This window comes from Podarcis muralis, chromosome 11 (genome assembly GCF_964188315.1).
Source record: "Podarcis muralis chromosome 11, rPodMur119.hap1.1, whole genome shotgun sequence".
Classification (NCBI taxonomy): Eukaryota; Metazoa; Chordata; class Lepidosauria; order Squamata; family Lacertidae; genus Podarcis; species Podarcis muralis.
The window spans coordinates 7,226,811-7,240,942 of record NC_135665.1 but is presented as its reverse complement, the minus strand read 5'-3'; the positions used below and the strand labels follow the sequence as shown (position 1 = coordinate 7,240,942).

Sequence of the window (14,132 nt, the reverse complement as noted above, 5' to 3'; positions counted from 1 at the left end):
AGCTGCTGCTTGGAATCTGTTGTACAATAATCCTATGGACCATCGCCTAATCCTAGCTGTCTCTTTGGCTCCCCCTTGCTAATCAGCACTTGAAATTTGACCTTGCTGGCACTGCTGGACAGCTCCCTTGCCAGGTCTCTGGTTCTCATAGGACTTCAGTTCTTGCGGGTTTAGCTGACCACTCCCCTGCTTTGTCTGGGAAACTAGGAGTGGGACAGGGAGAGCGAGATACAGGCACACATTAGCCTGAGAGCCTAGCTTGAGGAATTCAGCCTGATCGGCATCTCCTGGATTAATGTTCAAAACGGAACATAGTTAGCCTTCAGATTTCCCACTTCTCCAAGTGTGCAATGCAGTTCCCAGCTCCAAAAAAATATACCCAAATGCACATAAAATGCATACTTTAACAAAAATCTTTACATTTAAAAAGCACATTTATAAACGCTTGTTTCGTGATGAAAGACATTCAAAATAGCATTTAAATATTTAAATGCAAAGTTGCTTACACATTCTTGTTTTTAACAATTTGCAAGTTAATGCAGAAATGATCTGGAATAGACTTTTGAATGAACATATATAAAAGTGATACAGATTGGAAACAAACTGATCCATCCATCCCTAAGTGTGACTGCCAATCACAAGGATCAATTAATTCCCTAGCCCATGTCCTATCTACCCTTGCTCCTCCCACATGTTCATTTGGTTGATTTCCAGTGCCTGCTGGCGATTTGCCCAGGATGCCTGATTTTACCCTATGGTATCCTCCACTTCACACAGCAACTGCTGACTTCACACCAACAGTTAGAGAGAATGGAAGGAGGAATGAAGAGTTAAGAGGCCATAAAACTGCCATAAATCCTACTAATGCCCCAGTGGCAAGATGCACATCCCAGTGGGATGTAATGGAGAACATGCTGCCCCATCACAGAGATATTCAAGGCGGGGTGTGTGGGTTGCTATTTGATAACAAGCACGAAAACAGATTGATACAAGTGGAACCATCACTGTTGTGCAGCGAGTTCTGTTAGATCAGGCATAGGCAACTCAGCCCTCCAGATGTTTTGGGACTACAACTCCCATCATCCCCAGCTAACAGGACCAGTGGTCAAGGATGATGGGAGTTGTAGTCCCAAAACATCTGGAGGGTTGAGTTTGCCTATCCCTGTGTTAGATTAATGGAGGAAACTTTGAAGACAGAGGAGCAAAGATGCAGGGTCCTGCCTCTCCCCAAGTCCTCTGACAAATGCAGAGAACTTGGGAGAGCAGCCAGGAAACACCAGCACATAAGCCAAATTCCATCCTTCTCCACCCCATCAATGCACATGCCACATAATTAGGGGAGGGGCAGGCGTTGGTGGTGAGCTGAGACAGAATCTGAATAGTAGACCGGGTCAATATTTATGAACCCATAAAAAAACTGGTCACTTGTCATCATAATAAACAACTTTCTCCTACCATATCTGAGAATCACATAGTCTAGCACCATGCGTGCAAATACTATCTGTTTCAAGGCATGGAATGAAGGCTGGCTTACACCACTGCTAAATGGATACAGCTATCACCACTCCAAATTAACTGGGAGCTCTCAGGTGGGCAATTTACCTTCAACAGGGGTTTCCATAAAATTTCCATAGACCCGTTTCTTTTTTCACCGGGGGGGGGGGGAGGGGGTAAGGGAGGGGCAAAGGGGAAAGGGAGCTCCCAGCAAGAAGCCCCTAGCCAGCTCAGACCAGTATCTCTGTAAACCACATCTATCAACCTGTCCCACTGGCTACTAGACTGCTGAGTCGGGGCTTGCTGCAAATTCGAAAGAAGTATATTGGGAGGGCTGATAAGATTCTGCTGCTGGCTGGCTGCTGCTTTCCCATCTACTTTCATAATCATCATCTGCTTTATGAAACCATTATCGTGCTGTGGACTTCATAACCGATTCGGAACGAAATAGTGAAAAATCGCCTGGGTCTAGTGGTAGAGCATCTACCTTGCATGAGGAGGTCCCAGGTCCTATCTCCAGTTATCTCCAGGTAGGGCTGGAAGAGATACCTGCCTGAAACCCCGAAGAGCTACTCTCAAGTCAGTGCCCAGCTAGATAGACCAATGAATTGACTCAGCTATATTCTTAGCAATGGTTGGATGTGACAACCATGATAGCCTGCCTTCAATCTCTTTCTTTCTTTCTTTCTTTCTTTCTTTCTTTCTTTCTTTCTTTCTTTTCTTTCTATGTACCATGCAAAATAGTTCTGTGTAGAGCCTTTCTGACAGAGCCTTCATGTTCCTCAGACTAGTCCTGAAAGAAAGCAAAGAATGTCAAATACTAAATGCCACTTAAAGTACGTTCAGCTGTGGCTTGATTCTAAGCTTGGGATATTAATATTGACTTCAACTGCAAAAGGAAAAGAAGAAGCCAGGACCCTCTGTCCGTATTGATAAGTGAGAAATATACAGAGCTCTGCAGCTTGACCTCCTTGCCCTTCTGCAAATCCCTAGTGCTACAGTAGTCAGCAAGACCTCTTTTAAATGGGGATCAGGTTCCTCTTAAACCTACAATAAGGAGTTTTGCATTAGTGAGCACAGGAGCTTGTTCTCCTTTTTGCCTTCTGTGATATACCTTATGCCACCTACCCCCCCACACACCCCAGTCCCATGCATAGAGCTCCATAAACTATCCATTATCTGATACAGAGTACACCGAGTTTCTAAAAAAAAAAAAAAAACCTCCAAAAACACTTACTTTATTATAGGTAAAGGTAAAGGGACCCCGGACCATTAGGTCCAATCATGACTGACTCTGGGGTTGCGGCGCTCATCTGGCTTTATTGGCCGAGGGAGCCGGCGTACAGCTTCCGAGTCATGTGGCCAGCACGACTAAGCCGCTTCTGGCGAACCAGAGCAGTGCACGGAAATGCCGTTTACCTTCCTGCTGGAGTGGTACCTATTTATCTACTTGCACTCTGACGTGCTTTCGAACTGCTAGGTCGGCAGGAGCAGGGACCGATCAACGGGAGCTCACCCCGTCACGGGGATTCGAACCACCGATCTTCTGATCGGCAAGCCCTAGGCTCTGTGGTTTAACCCACAGCGCCACCTGTGTCCCTTACTTTATTATAGTAAGAGTCTATTCTCACAATCAATGAGATCTATTTCTAAACATGTCATCAGTGTGAAAAGACCATTTTTTCTGTCCTGAATGACTACTTCCTTCATATTCCATGACCCATATCAAAACTATACACAACTAATTCATTTGCAAAAGTATATCCCATGCTTCTTTATTAATTCCAGGCAGGTTACAGGCATTACGAATTCTATGAACAATAACAAAACTGCAAGTTGTAAAACAGCTGTACAATCTGCAAGTAGAATTAAAATCAGCTTACACACTGTAGGACTTGTAACCAAAGACAATGTCACAATTTTTCATAAAATCCCTAAGAACACTACCCAGCTTTCCATAAGAAGGAGATTATAACTGTGGCACTAGAACAACAACAACAACAACAACAACAACAACAACAACAACAACAACAAAAAGGTTCTAGCCCATCTCACCATCAGTCTAAACATCCAACACAGCAAGTAGATGGAAAAAGATTACCTCAAGTAATTTAAGAAAGCAGGGAAACACTTGTGGAAGGTGGAAGTCTCTGTGCTATACAGATCCCAAGCCATTCAGGGGTTAAATTTTTCTAGTAGACACAGCAGCCCAGCCAAGGAAAAATAGGTTCCTGGACATAGCCCCACCCTATGGACTCAAGAGCAAACCAAAATCCACACACACAGCGCCCTGCACACATGGTCCTTCAAGGGGAGTGTGACCTCCTCGATAACACACAGAGCTGCTCCTCCTAAGACTGAGCAATCGCCAGCATCTCTATCTTATCTTAATTCAGTTTAAGCTTCCCTCTGTTCTTGCCACTCCGTGCTAAAAATTCTAAATTTTAAAAAAAGAAAGATTCTGACTGAAACCAAAGTTATCATTCCAATAATATATCAGCAGTGTTTATCTGAATTCATACTGAGCACATCATTTGAGTTTTTCCAAGCCAGAATCTCTTGGAAGAAATTGGTAAAAAGAAGAGTCATACTAAAAATCTGAAGTTGTTTTATAGATCACTTTCTTATGTGCTGAAAAGAAGTCGTTCTTTGTTACAAGACACTATGCAAGGTTTCCTCGGCAACTCTGATAAATTAATCCATAAATTCCACACAGTCTGATACATCGCCCTTTTTTTTTCAACCATTACACACTGACTAAAATGGCAGCACCACAAGAAAATCATCTTAAGCAACTAAGAAATCCCAGATAAAATAGTGAGGCACAAAAATTTAGTCATGAAGAGATTCCTGGTTTGTCATCAAAATTGAACAAGTGGGATCTGCAACATAATGTTGCATCGTATACCCACCTGCAAACAAGAGCGCTCCTGTTCAGAGTTCCAGTCAGCCAGTCTTCCTTGAGTGATGAGGAAGGCATCTTCCTCCCCCCTGCCCCTCCCATCTTTTATTTTTATTTTCCAACTGACACTCAAAGCTCCATGGGTACCAAGTATGTACTCAGTTTTCACTGGTCTGGTGAAACAGGGGTGATGGGAGGAATTGAAATACTTTATTGTCACTTGTGCAACTTGTATACAGTGAGATTACACAAGCACCCCCCACTCAGCTCTCTTAGTCTTAATTCCCCTCGTTTACTGACGCACACCCACCAAACCCGAAAGTCAGTTGCCCTGTTGTTATCTTTTCATTCAGCAGCCTAACAGCCCACGGATAGAAGCTGTTCTTTACCCTGTTGGTGCGACTAATCATGCTTCTATATCTTCTATGTCTTCAAAGGAATTGCCACCTTAATGGCATTTCATACTTTTGCAATGCTTGAGGTTCCCTGATGCATGCTGTCAGGGCCGCCTCAGGTCCCAGCTCACAAGAGACCAACGCCAAGTCCACTTTATTTACAAAAGTCTTTATTGAAGTACATTGTTTGTTCCACAGCCGAGGCGCGCAGCCCCACGTCTTTTACGCTTAGACCGCTGAAGTCCCCTCTGAATCAGTCCCGCCTCTACACCAGTTTAAGAGGCTTGTGCTAGTCCACCTCTTCCTGTCCTTCCTTTTCCGCAGGGCCTTTCTGCCCCCCCCCCCTGGGTTCCTTCCCTCCTGCTTTCCCCTGACGCTGAGTCCCCAGACACCTGCTCCCCCCTCCTCCGTGCTTTGGGACCAGGCTCCTCCTCCGGGCTCTCCGCATTTCCGCGCGCCTCCACATTTGAACTTGGCGCGCGTTCGCTACCCCTGACCTTCCTCTTGACAGTTATACTACTCTCTGTACTACTCTCCGCCCCTTCCGGCAGGACGTCTTGCCCCGATCTCCTTCCCCTCTCTGCTTCCTGCTCTGCTCCGTGTGTCACACTGGGAACTCCACCCTCTTCACTCCGTTCCGGCTGGGAAGCCGGCCCCGATCTCCCACTCCCACTCGGGGTTTCCCTGCTGCTCCCCTGCTCCTGACGAGTCCCCCCTGTGGCTCCCCTTGGCCTGACCAGGGGCGCCCCCTTTTGGGAATCCTCCGATTCACTTGAGAGACTCATGGAAGCCCTCAAGTCATTGTCATCCTCCTCCTCCTCGTTCCTGGATTCTTCCCCCTCGCTCTCAGTCTCCTCCCTCATCTGTGCCTCTCTCCCTGAACCCCTGACACATGCTAATACCCCTCTCTTGATGCTCTATGGACACTACCCAAGTCTACTATTAGATGAATTATGCATTTTATACAGCACCCCACAACAGTTGTGTTTGCAGTGCTATCCATATCTAGTATCATAAGCTCTTTCCCCCCCCATAATGAGAGCCCATGTTACTGTTTTAGCAGTAACAACTGCACAGCTTCTTAATAATAATAATAATAATAATAATAATAATAATAAATTTTATTTATATCCCGCCCTCCCCAGCCGAAGCCGGGCTCAGGGCGGCTAACAACAATAAAACAGTACAAAAGTACAGCATAAACAACACTCTAAAATCATTCATTATAAAATTAATTAATCAATTCTTCTCACTACTCCTCTGGGTGGGAAGCAGTGGCAGACCTTGGGATCTCAAATTCCAGCAGCGCCATATGCAATTCCAAAATTTAGCGCCCCCAGCCTTTCGCCCTCCATTCTACATTGTGGCCTGTGCTTTCCCCCCCTAAAAGAATGTTGAGGGGTACTCTCATTTTCCTACTGATGTTGAAATACTGGCCCTCAATGAGGCCAAACTTAGATCCACAAAATGTTTAGGGGTATGCGTACCCCTGCGTCCCCCCCAGAAAAAAGGGACTGGTTGTGGGACCTCCTGCAACACCCTCAAGGCTCCACACCCAGTGCGACCAGTTCAGTCGCACTTCCCTAAATCCGCCTCTGTGAGAAGGACCCACACAATTAGCTCTGCACATGTGTTTCTGGTCCTCAGGTGCTTACCACAAGGCATGAGATCTCTCCACAGGGAAGTAGTTCCCATGGTGATTGTGATAAGCATGACTAGAGTCCAATTTTCAAAGTTCCTTAGATAAATAAAGTGACTTGTGGCTGAACCAATACAATGTGAAAGCTGGTGCAATCAAAATCATTGGATTATTTTTTTCCTGGTAGAATAAGGCTATTCTGGGTTAACAGTTATCTGAAAATTGATAGTGGGCTTCTTTAGCACTACATCAAGGTTCACACAGTCTTGACCAGGGGTCAGTAAACTTTTTCAGCAGGGGGCCACTCCACTGTCACTCAGACCCTGTAGGAGGCCAGACTATATTTATTTACAGTTATCTATGATGAGTGCTGCAACCCCCGAGTCGTCCGCGACTGGACCTAATGGTCAGGGGTACCTTTACCTTTCACACCTTACAAAATGAATCCTGCAAGATGCCTCATTTAAAAGTGTTGTGTTCCCTGTCTTCTGGAGCTTAGCTTTTCCCAGTGCAATATTGGGCATCATCAATCCCATGTCGAAACAGGTTGAAAGGTCAACAGGGGGCCATGGCAACCACGATAGTGAAAATGCAAAAGCTAGAAGACCTCCTCAGGTGTTTCTGTGAAACACGTGGTCTGCCCCTAGACAGCACAACATGCACCAGTAACTTGATTTGAGTCTGAAGAGGACACCCTTCATCATGTGAAATGTTTTCAATAAGGTAATGGGAAACATGGCCCATCAGGGTTTCTAACACCATTGGAAACCCTTTGTGAGATTAAGGAGACCCCCTTGCCTGACTTTGCACTGAAAAGAGTTCCCGGCATGAACAGCATCATCAAGGGGGCGAAGCTGGCCCTTCATATTCCTGCACACACACCCCTTGTAATGTTCAGTAGCTTGCCTAGATAACCTTGCCCCTGCAAATGTTTTCTACTTACCTTAAGACAGCTTGGCCATTTTAAAAAATGAATGAACGGTCCCTTTAAAAGTTACTACAAGGCGAACTAGAATACAAAAAAGGGAGGTGTGAGGAGGTCGATGAAACAAGTAAATGAAAGATAAGGATATGGAAATATTGAATGTGTTTTTTAAATGTTTTTGTTTATTTTTTTGTAGTTTTGCTGTATTGTTTTTTGTTTTTGTTTTCACTTTTGATGTATTGTAAGGTATTGTTTTGTTTTGTTTAACTTTTTATTGTTTCTTTTTTCTTTTTTCTGTAACTATTAAACCTTTAATAAATATCATTTTTTTAAAAAGTTACTACAAGGCAATCTATCACATAGTTTCCCAGGCACATAAAAGTACGAAGATAAAAATGCCTGGATGATTTCCTCCATTGCAAATTTCTCTGGCCTGAAGTATCAGTGTAGATATGACCACAACATGCAGCCTGGTGTCCGTTCTATCTCCATCAAGACATTTATTTGGGTCTGTTCAGATAATACTTACTGGGGACAAATTGCAACCTGCTAGAAGTCTCAGGCTCTCGCCTGTGTTCTCCTCACGAAGAGGAGAAAACAGCATCTGGTGGAAGTGGTACAAGGTGAGGAGGTGAAGTTGTGCACCTCCAAACCACCAGAGGAAAACAGATTCAATCTCAGCAGAATTTTCTGTAGAAGTTGGCAGTGGCCATTGAATAAAAACAAATGGGCCAAAGAACGAGGGTGCTTTTATTGTATTACGCAAAGAGCATAATGAGCAAAGCATGGAAGAGACCCAAGAAATTAACAGGACAAAGCTTCACAGGAATGCAAGCAACATCTCTCTCTCCCTCCCACCCCCCTTTCTGCACAAGCTTACAAACCTTGCTAAATAATTTATTATTTAAATTGCACAATGTGCCTCATTTATTAACAGGTCTGAAAGTGGTTTACATTACAAGCACATTACAAATTCACGCTGTGGCTTTTAGATATACATAATATACACATACACAATCTGCTTTTTCAATGCTATGGCGAGGAGTTGAATAGCTGCCTGTTTTTTTGTTGGCACATTATATGCGTTCTTAAATAGAACAATTAATTTCAAACGTTGGTTGTCTGAAGTAATAGCTTGACAGAAGAACTGCTAATCTTAGCTACTACAATATACAGAAGTCTATAAGGAAATAGTTTGATAGGATAAGCTATTGACATTACCCCGATTTTTGCAACTGAATATTTTAGCACAAGAGAAAATATTAATCAAGAACTCTAAGAAGCCCATTAGCCATCTTGTTAATGTTTTAACTCTAGAAATTCCACTGTGGGGGGAAAAATCTACTTCGAAATGCCTCTAGTGCGGATTTTGAATTCTCTGTCTTAACAAATGCCTTACACTTGTTCCTCAGCTGTTAGTAACAACAGCAGCTAAGCAAGGCCTACATTAATTTCCCTACTACAGTGTCTCACTGCAAAGATCAGAATATTTGTGTAGCCAATAACCTGCAACAATCATGTCAGAAGTAGATTATGGCCCATTACGGAGCAATAACCATCACAAGTGTGTATACGTAGCAGAAGCTTTTCAAGCCCACACCAGGACCCCAAGGAACAGAATCAAACACAATCTCATTATTAGCACAGGCTTATAAGACCATGTCTGTTGTATTCATTAAAAAGACAAGCAAGTTTGTGAATAATCTACTGAGAGAGATTTTTTAAGATTCTAGGCAAAACACTTTAGGCAAAATTCCTTCATCTCCCTAACTGGTTCAATCAGCCCAGTCCCAAACCACATACATAAAGCCAATGAGAGTCTCTATTTCCACCCTGTGAGTTCTATGTCAGCTTCTGTGAGGAAACAGTAATTTATCTTAATGTCTGGCAGCCAAAAGAATGTAGCATTTTCACCTAGGTAGGACACCAGAACCCGACATTTACAACTTATTCTGAGCTGATCTTACCCCTCCCACCCACCGAATTACTCCACCCTCCATCCTTCTGCCTTCCCTATGTTGTACCATACTAAAGCATGGGAAAGTTGAAACCGTGCATGCCCTCCATTTTACAGTGTATCCCCTATTCCACAGAAAAATTCCACTGACTCCAATAACAAGGCCTTAAAGTCCTCCACAAACCCACAAAAAAAGTTTGCCTCCTCAATTAGCTGAGATTTACCAATCATAGGGAAACACATGCAATAAAATCACTCCCATTATTTTTAAAGAAAATCACAAGTTAGGAACATCACGTTTTTTTATATGGGAAAAGCATGCAAAACTCTACCTATTGTAACATGCAGCACATATAACAGAAAAAAGCTATTATTTTATGCCTGATGAACTAGCAGGTGACATACCAGGCTGGAATCATTCAATTATGTATGTAGTTTGTGTGTAGTTTTGGAAGCCACATATAAAGCATTGGTTTATTTATGGTGAACTTGCCACGTAAATATTACAAAGAAACCCTAAAATAATTCCCACGTTTAATAATGAGTAATAATGAACAACTTTGAGCTGCTCATCCTTTAGCGTCAAGGCCAATTTCAATGCTTTGTATCTTGAATTTGTACAATAAGATCTCCTGGGAAATTAGCCATTCTTCTATGGCCAGTTCATGATGTAGATGGTATCAAATGGTGGTAACAGGGGTTGGGGAGGACAAATACTGCCAACAAACTTCAGAAATGCAAGGAGGAAATGAACCTAACTTGTATGTTTTCAGGGTAATTTCAAATTAAATAGAAATGGTTAAAGAGAATACAAGGGGATAATTTTTTCGTGATTGATGGTGTCAGTGAAAGAAGAAGAAGAAGAGGAGTTTGGATTTGATATCCCGCTTTATCACTACCCTAAGGAGTCTCAAAGCAGCTAACATTCTCCTTTTCCCTTCCTCCCCCACAACAAACACTCTGAAAGGATGGGGTACCAAATCAATGTCACCTTTCTAGAGTTGAAGATGAACGAAAAACCATTAAAACAAACTGTCGCTATCACCTTCTGAAATATGTGCTTTTATTATTGTCAAAGAAAGAGCTGCAAAATAAAATAAGCCCTTTGAACAATGTCATAGAAAACAAATCCATCACTTTCTACCAAACCCAGGCACTGGGAAATGCTGCAGAAGAACTACGGTGAACTGTATATAGGCAGCCCAGAACAAGGATTTTTATGAAGTTGATAATGAAGGTAATGGATTTTTCAGCTAAAAAAAAAACTGCAAAGGAAAAACTTTAAAAATACTTCTTGAACACAACCACGTATCTTGAAATTCTGCAAATAAACAATGCACTCAATGTGGAAGAGTGAATAAAATGTCTTTAGCAATCTCGTGCATCTCTTGATTTACAGTTATCTCTTATTGTAGTATATAGTCTATACTCAGCTACCTATTTCAGAGGGAAAGAAGCCTGGGTTGAAAAATCAGCATTGTGTTCTAAAGGAGAAGCTAAGTAAAGTACTTTCCAATTGCCTTTCCAATTAAAATAATCCAGCAGCTCTAATTTTTAAGAGGCACTCAATTTGCTATAGTAATAGTAAGGTTAATACAATGGTGTAATCCAGAATTTCCCAAACTTTTTGAATTTGCCCTCCACCCTGACTGAAACTTACTTTACCTTCTTCACACCCCAAGTCACTAATGCAGCACCAACTCTGTTCTACAAATGAGCTTGTGTGCTAGAGGAGAACATTTCTGATCGTATACAAGGAAATATTGTTGAAATAACACGGCAGCCTTTCAAGCTTCTTTCTCTCATTCAATTGGGCAAACAGGAGTTACCCCACAAACCCAGTATTTATCGTTGATGGTCCTCTGCTGCAGGGCATCCAACCCACCCAATTCTTGGTTGGTGGTAGGAGAGATGAGCCCACCGGTCCTGTCACTCATTGGTATAGGCATGGCTTCCATGCAAAGTCTCCTATGCCCCCAAAGGGGAGGCCCACACCACAATTTGGGAACCTAAGAGGTAACCTATCCTAGAGGAAGGAAAAGTAATGAATTCTTTATTTACAGTACTACTGTTACACAATTCTTCATATACTTTATATGGAAGAATATGTAACAGCGAGAACAAAACGCACCATCTACACTGTTACGGAAACATGAAAACGGGTAAAGTCTAAGAAGAGAAAATAAATCTCATCTGCTTTTCTTGCCTCTGAACGAAAATGATACAAACATTGTTTTGGTTTTTGCCTACTACACACAGCTAGCCTATATGCCCTTGTTCCCTCTTATTTTTAGAACACTAACAGCTTGTGAAAACCCAATAATAAGCAGGAATGTTCAAGTTCTCCTGCCTCCCTCCGCAGCAAAATCTGACAGCAGGTTTGTAACAGAATACTAGCCTTGTACTAAAATGAACACCAATCCATGTCCTTTATTGCTTTATCATCTAGTTTATTCCCAGCAAATTGGACTGTGGGCAATTAAGATTTATAAGCTAAATGCTTTCCAAATTATATCTCAGGGAAAGTCAAATCTAAATTAGATCAGCCGAGGCTTTTAGGCTTCCAGTGGGTTGCCTTTTGAGCAAGTACATTGCTATACAGAGACCATCTCGTCTTACACAGCCTTTACAAAAGGTCTCAGACAGTTTCCTTAACGCAGAATCTCCTTAGGAACAGCCCATTTGCCTACGGCTAGGGTGCCTTTTTCCAATACACAGGAATGGAGTGAAGTGTTTTGGTAGTGCAGAAAGATTTTCTGAAAGAGATGCCAAAAAGAGGTTTAAAAAACCCTCAGATGAGCGGCTCACAACGCAAGGGTGTCCATCCTTCTCATGCCTATTAGCTACAAAAGACTGTCGCTGGCTCTGCACAGAGGCAAACATAGTGGTTGGTCTTTATGTGACTCCATTCTCCAAGGGTGGACAGAAGCGGTCTACTGGCACATGGTCACAGCACCAGAATGGTGACTATACAAAACTTGTGACAAATAAAAATAGATATGCCTAGTCCAAATTAAACAATTTATAGGTTTGCTGCTATGAGATCTTGCGTGTGTGGTTAAAAGAGAGGGAAGAATCATGAGCCTTTAATGCGATGCTTTAAAAACACACACACACACACACCAAAGGAATAGGTCCGAATGGCCATTTGGCATATAAAAGCGGGTGTTATTGGAAATAAAAAATAGGAAAGTACCTGTCTGCGTCATTCACATAGGCTGCAAGTATGAGAAATCTGAAAGGATTGCCTTATTTAGTTTGTGTATGTAAGCATGTGCCTATCTATGTGATATGGTGATACTGATAGGATATTGGGGATACATAGAGGATATCCATCGAGAGAGGCATCGAAGCCTCCCCGCCCGGTCCCGCCGCCCCCCGGCCGCCCCCCGGACCACTCACATGTCGGTGACTTTCTCGGGCGCGCTCCTCTTGCCCAGCACCGGGAAGGAGGTGAGGTTCCCGGCGGGCTCCAGGCACCAGATCTGCTCGGCGCTGCACGTGCACGACGCGGGGCAAGCCGAGGCCACCAGCCCCCGCCAGGCGCCCAGCACCAGCCACCACAAGCTCCAGAAGCGGGGGGCCGCCGGCCGCGGGGAGCCGTGCAGCTGCTGCCGCCGCCGCCGCCAGCACCACGTCCTGGGCCAGGCGCCCATGGCGACGCCGAGGAAGCTGCTGCTGCTGCTGCTGCTGCTCGCCCTCCCGCCCGCGAAAGGCAATCAATCCAGCGCGGCTCCGAGGACGAGCCAGTCACTCGGGCATCGTCGAGGCTCCCGAGCGCCGACCAGTCGCCTCAGCGGCCGCCTTCTTGCCTGGCCCCTAGGCGGCGACTGCGCCTCCTGCGCTCCGTCGGCCGGGGAGGAGAAGTCCTGTGAGGCGAGAGGAGACCGGCTGAGGCTGAGAGGGAGAGAGAAGGAGAAGCGCCCCGTGAGGGTCAGCCGGGCAAAGGCGCGCGAGGGTTCGCCTGCGCGCGCGCCCGCCCCCTCCCGCTTCCCGCCCTGAGAATAAGAAGCGGGGCGCCGCGCATCCCCAGCCCGCTCTTCTCCTCAGCCAGGTGCCCGCCGCGCTCCTACCTAGGAGCTGCCACTGCCGCCGCTGCCTGGTCAGCCGCCCTCCTGCCCGGCTTCTGTGGGCCAACACCGCCGGGAGGGAGCGGGCTGGGTGGGGGGGGGTTGCGGTGGGGGGAGAAGGAGGCTTCGCTGCCCCACGCGCCGCCGCTGCCGGCTGCCGCCGTCTCCCTCCTCCTCGCCGCGGCGAAGAGCGGCTCCAGCCCCAAAGCTCTCGGGGGCTGCCACCGGCCAAGTGACGTGAGGCTGACGCAAGGAGGGGTAGAAACTCCTTGACCAAAAAAGAAAAGGGGGGGGAGAAGAGCCGAGCCTCAAATCCAAAATAAAAACGGGGAGGGAGGGAGGGAGGCGGGGGCTGCTTCGCGGGAGAGAAGAGCCCATTAGTCAGGCGGGGATCTGGCCGCGCGCGCGCGCATCCGGGGAGGCGGCGGGAGTGCGCGCCGCCCTCCGCAAAAACACCTTTCCCCGTGTCTGGCGTGTGGGGGGGGGGGATGCTTGTGGTTGTTGTTGACAACCCTCCCGCCTCCCTCCGCCGTGCAAATCGCAGCAGCACTCGTCGCCCCCCTTTCCCTGCCCGCTCCCCCTAAGAAAGAAAGACGCAAAGACGTGATCGGAATGGAAAGCCAGGCAGGGGGGACGGGGGGACACTGGCTCGAAAAGGATCTCGAAGATCGGCGTGAGAGAGGAAGGAGGACCGGGAGGGGGGGCAGCGGGTGTCTTTTCGCCCCTCTCGGCGCCCGGGTAGCCCGCAGG

The 14,132-nt window shown here is 45.5% G+C and overlaps 1 protein-coding gene across 7 annotated transcripts in view; it reads right to left on the bottom strand.

Annotated features, from left to right (window-relative positions):
- Positions 1 to 13,375, bottom strand: part of NTRK2 (neurotrophic receptor tyrosine kinase 2) — a 196,585-nt gene extending 183,210 nt beyond the window's left edge. For 3 of the 7 annotated variants that reach the window (XM_077936017.1, XM_077936018.1, XM_077936019.1), the window contains exon 1: positions 12,715 to 13,375. In XM_077936017.1, coding sequence (XP_077792143.1) covers positions 12,715 to 12,968 — 254 coding nt within the window. In that variant the 5' untranslated portion in view covers positions 12,969 to 13,375. The remainder of the gene's footprint in view (positions 1 to 12,714) is intronic. The other 4 variants (XM_077936015.1, XM_077936016.1, XM_077936020.1 and 1 more) reach the window with 3 other exon arrangements.
- Positions 13,376 to 14,132: the final 757 nt, after the last annotated feature.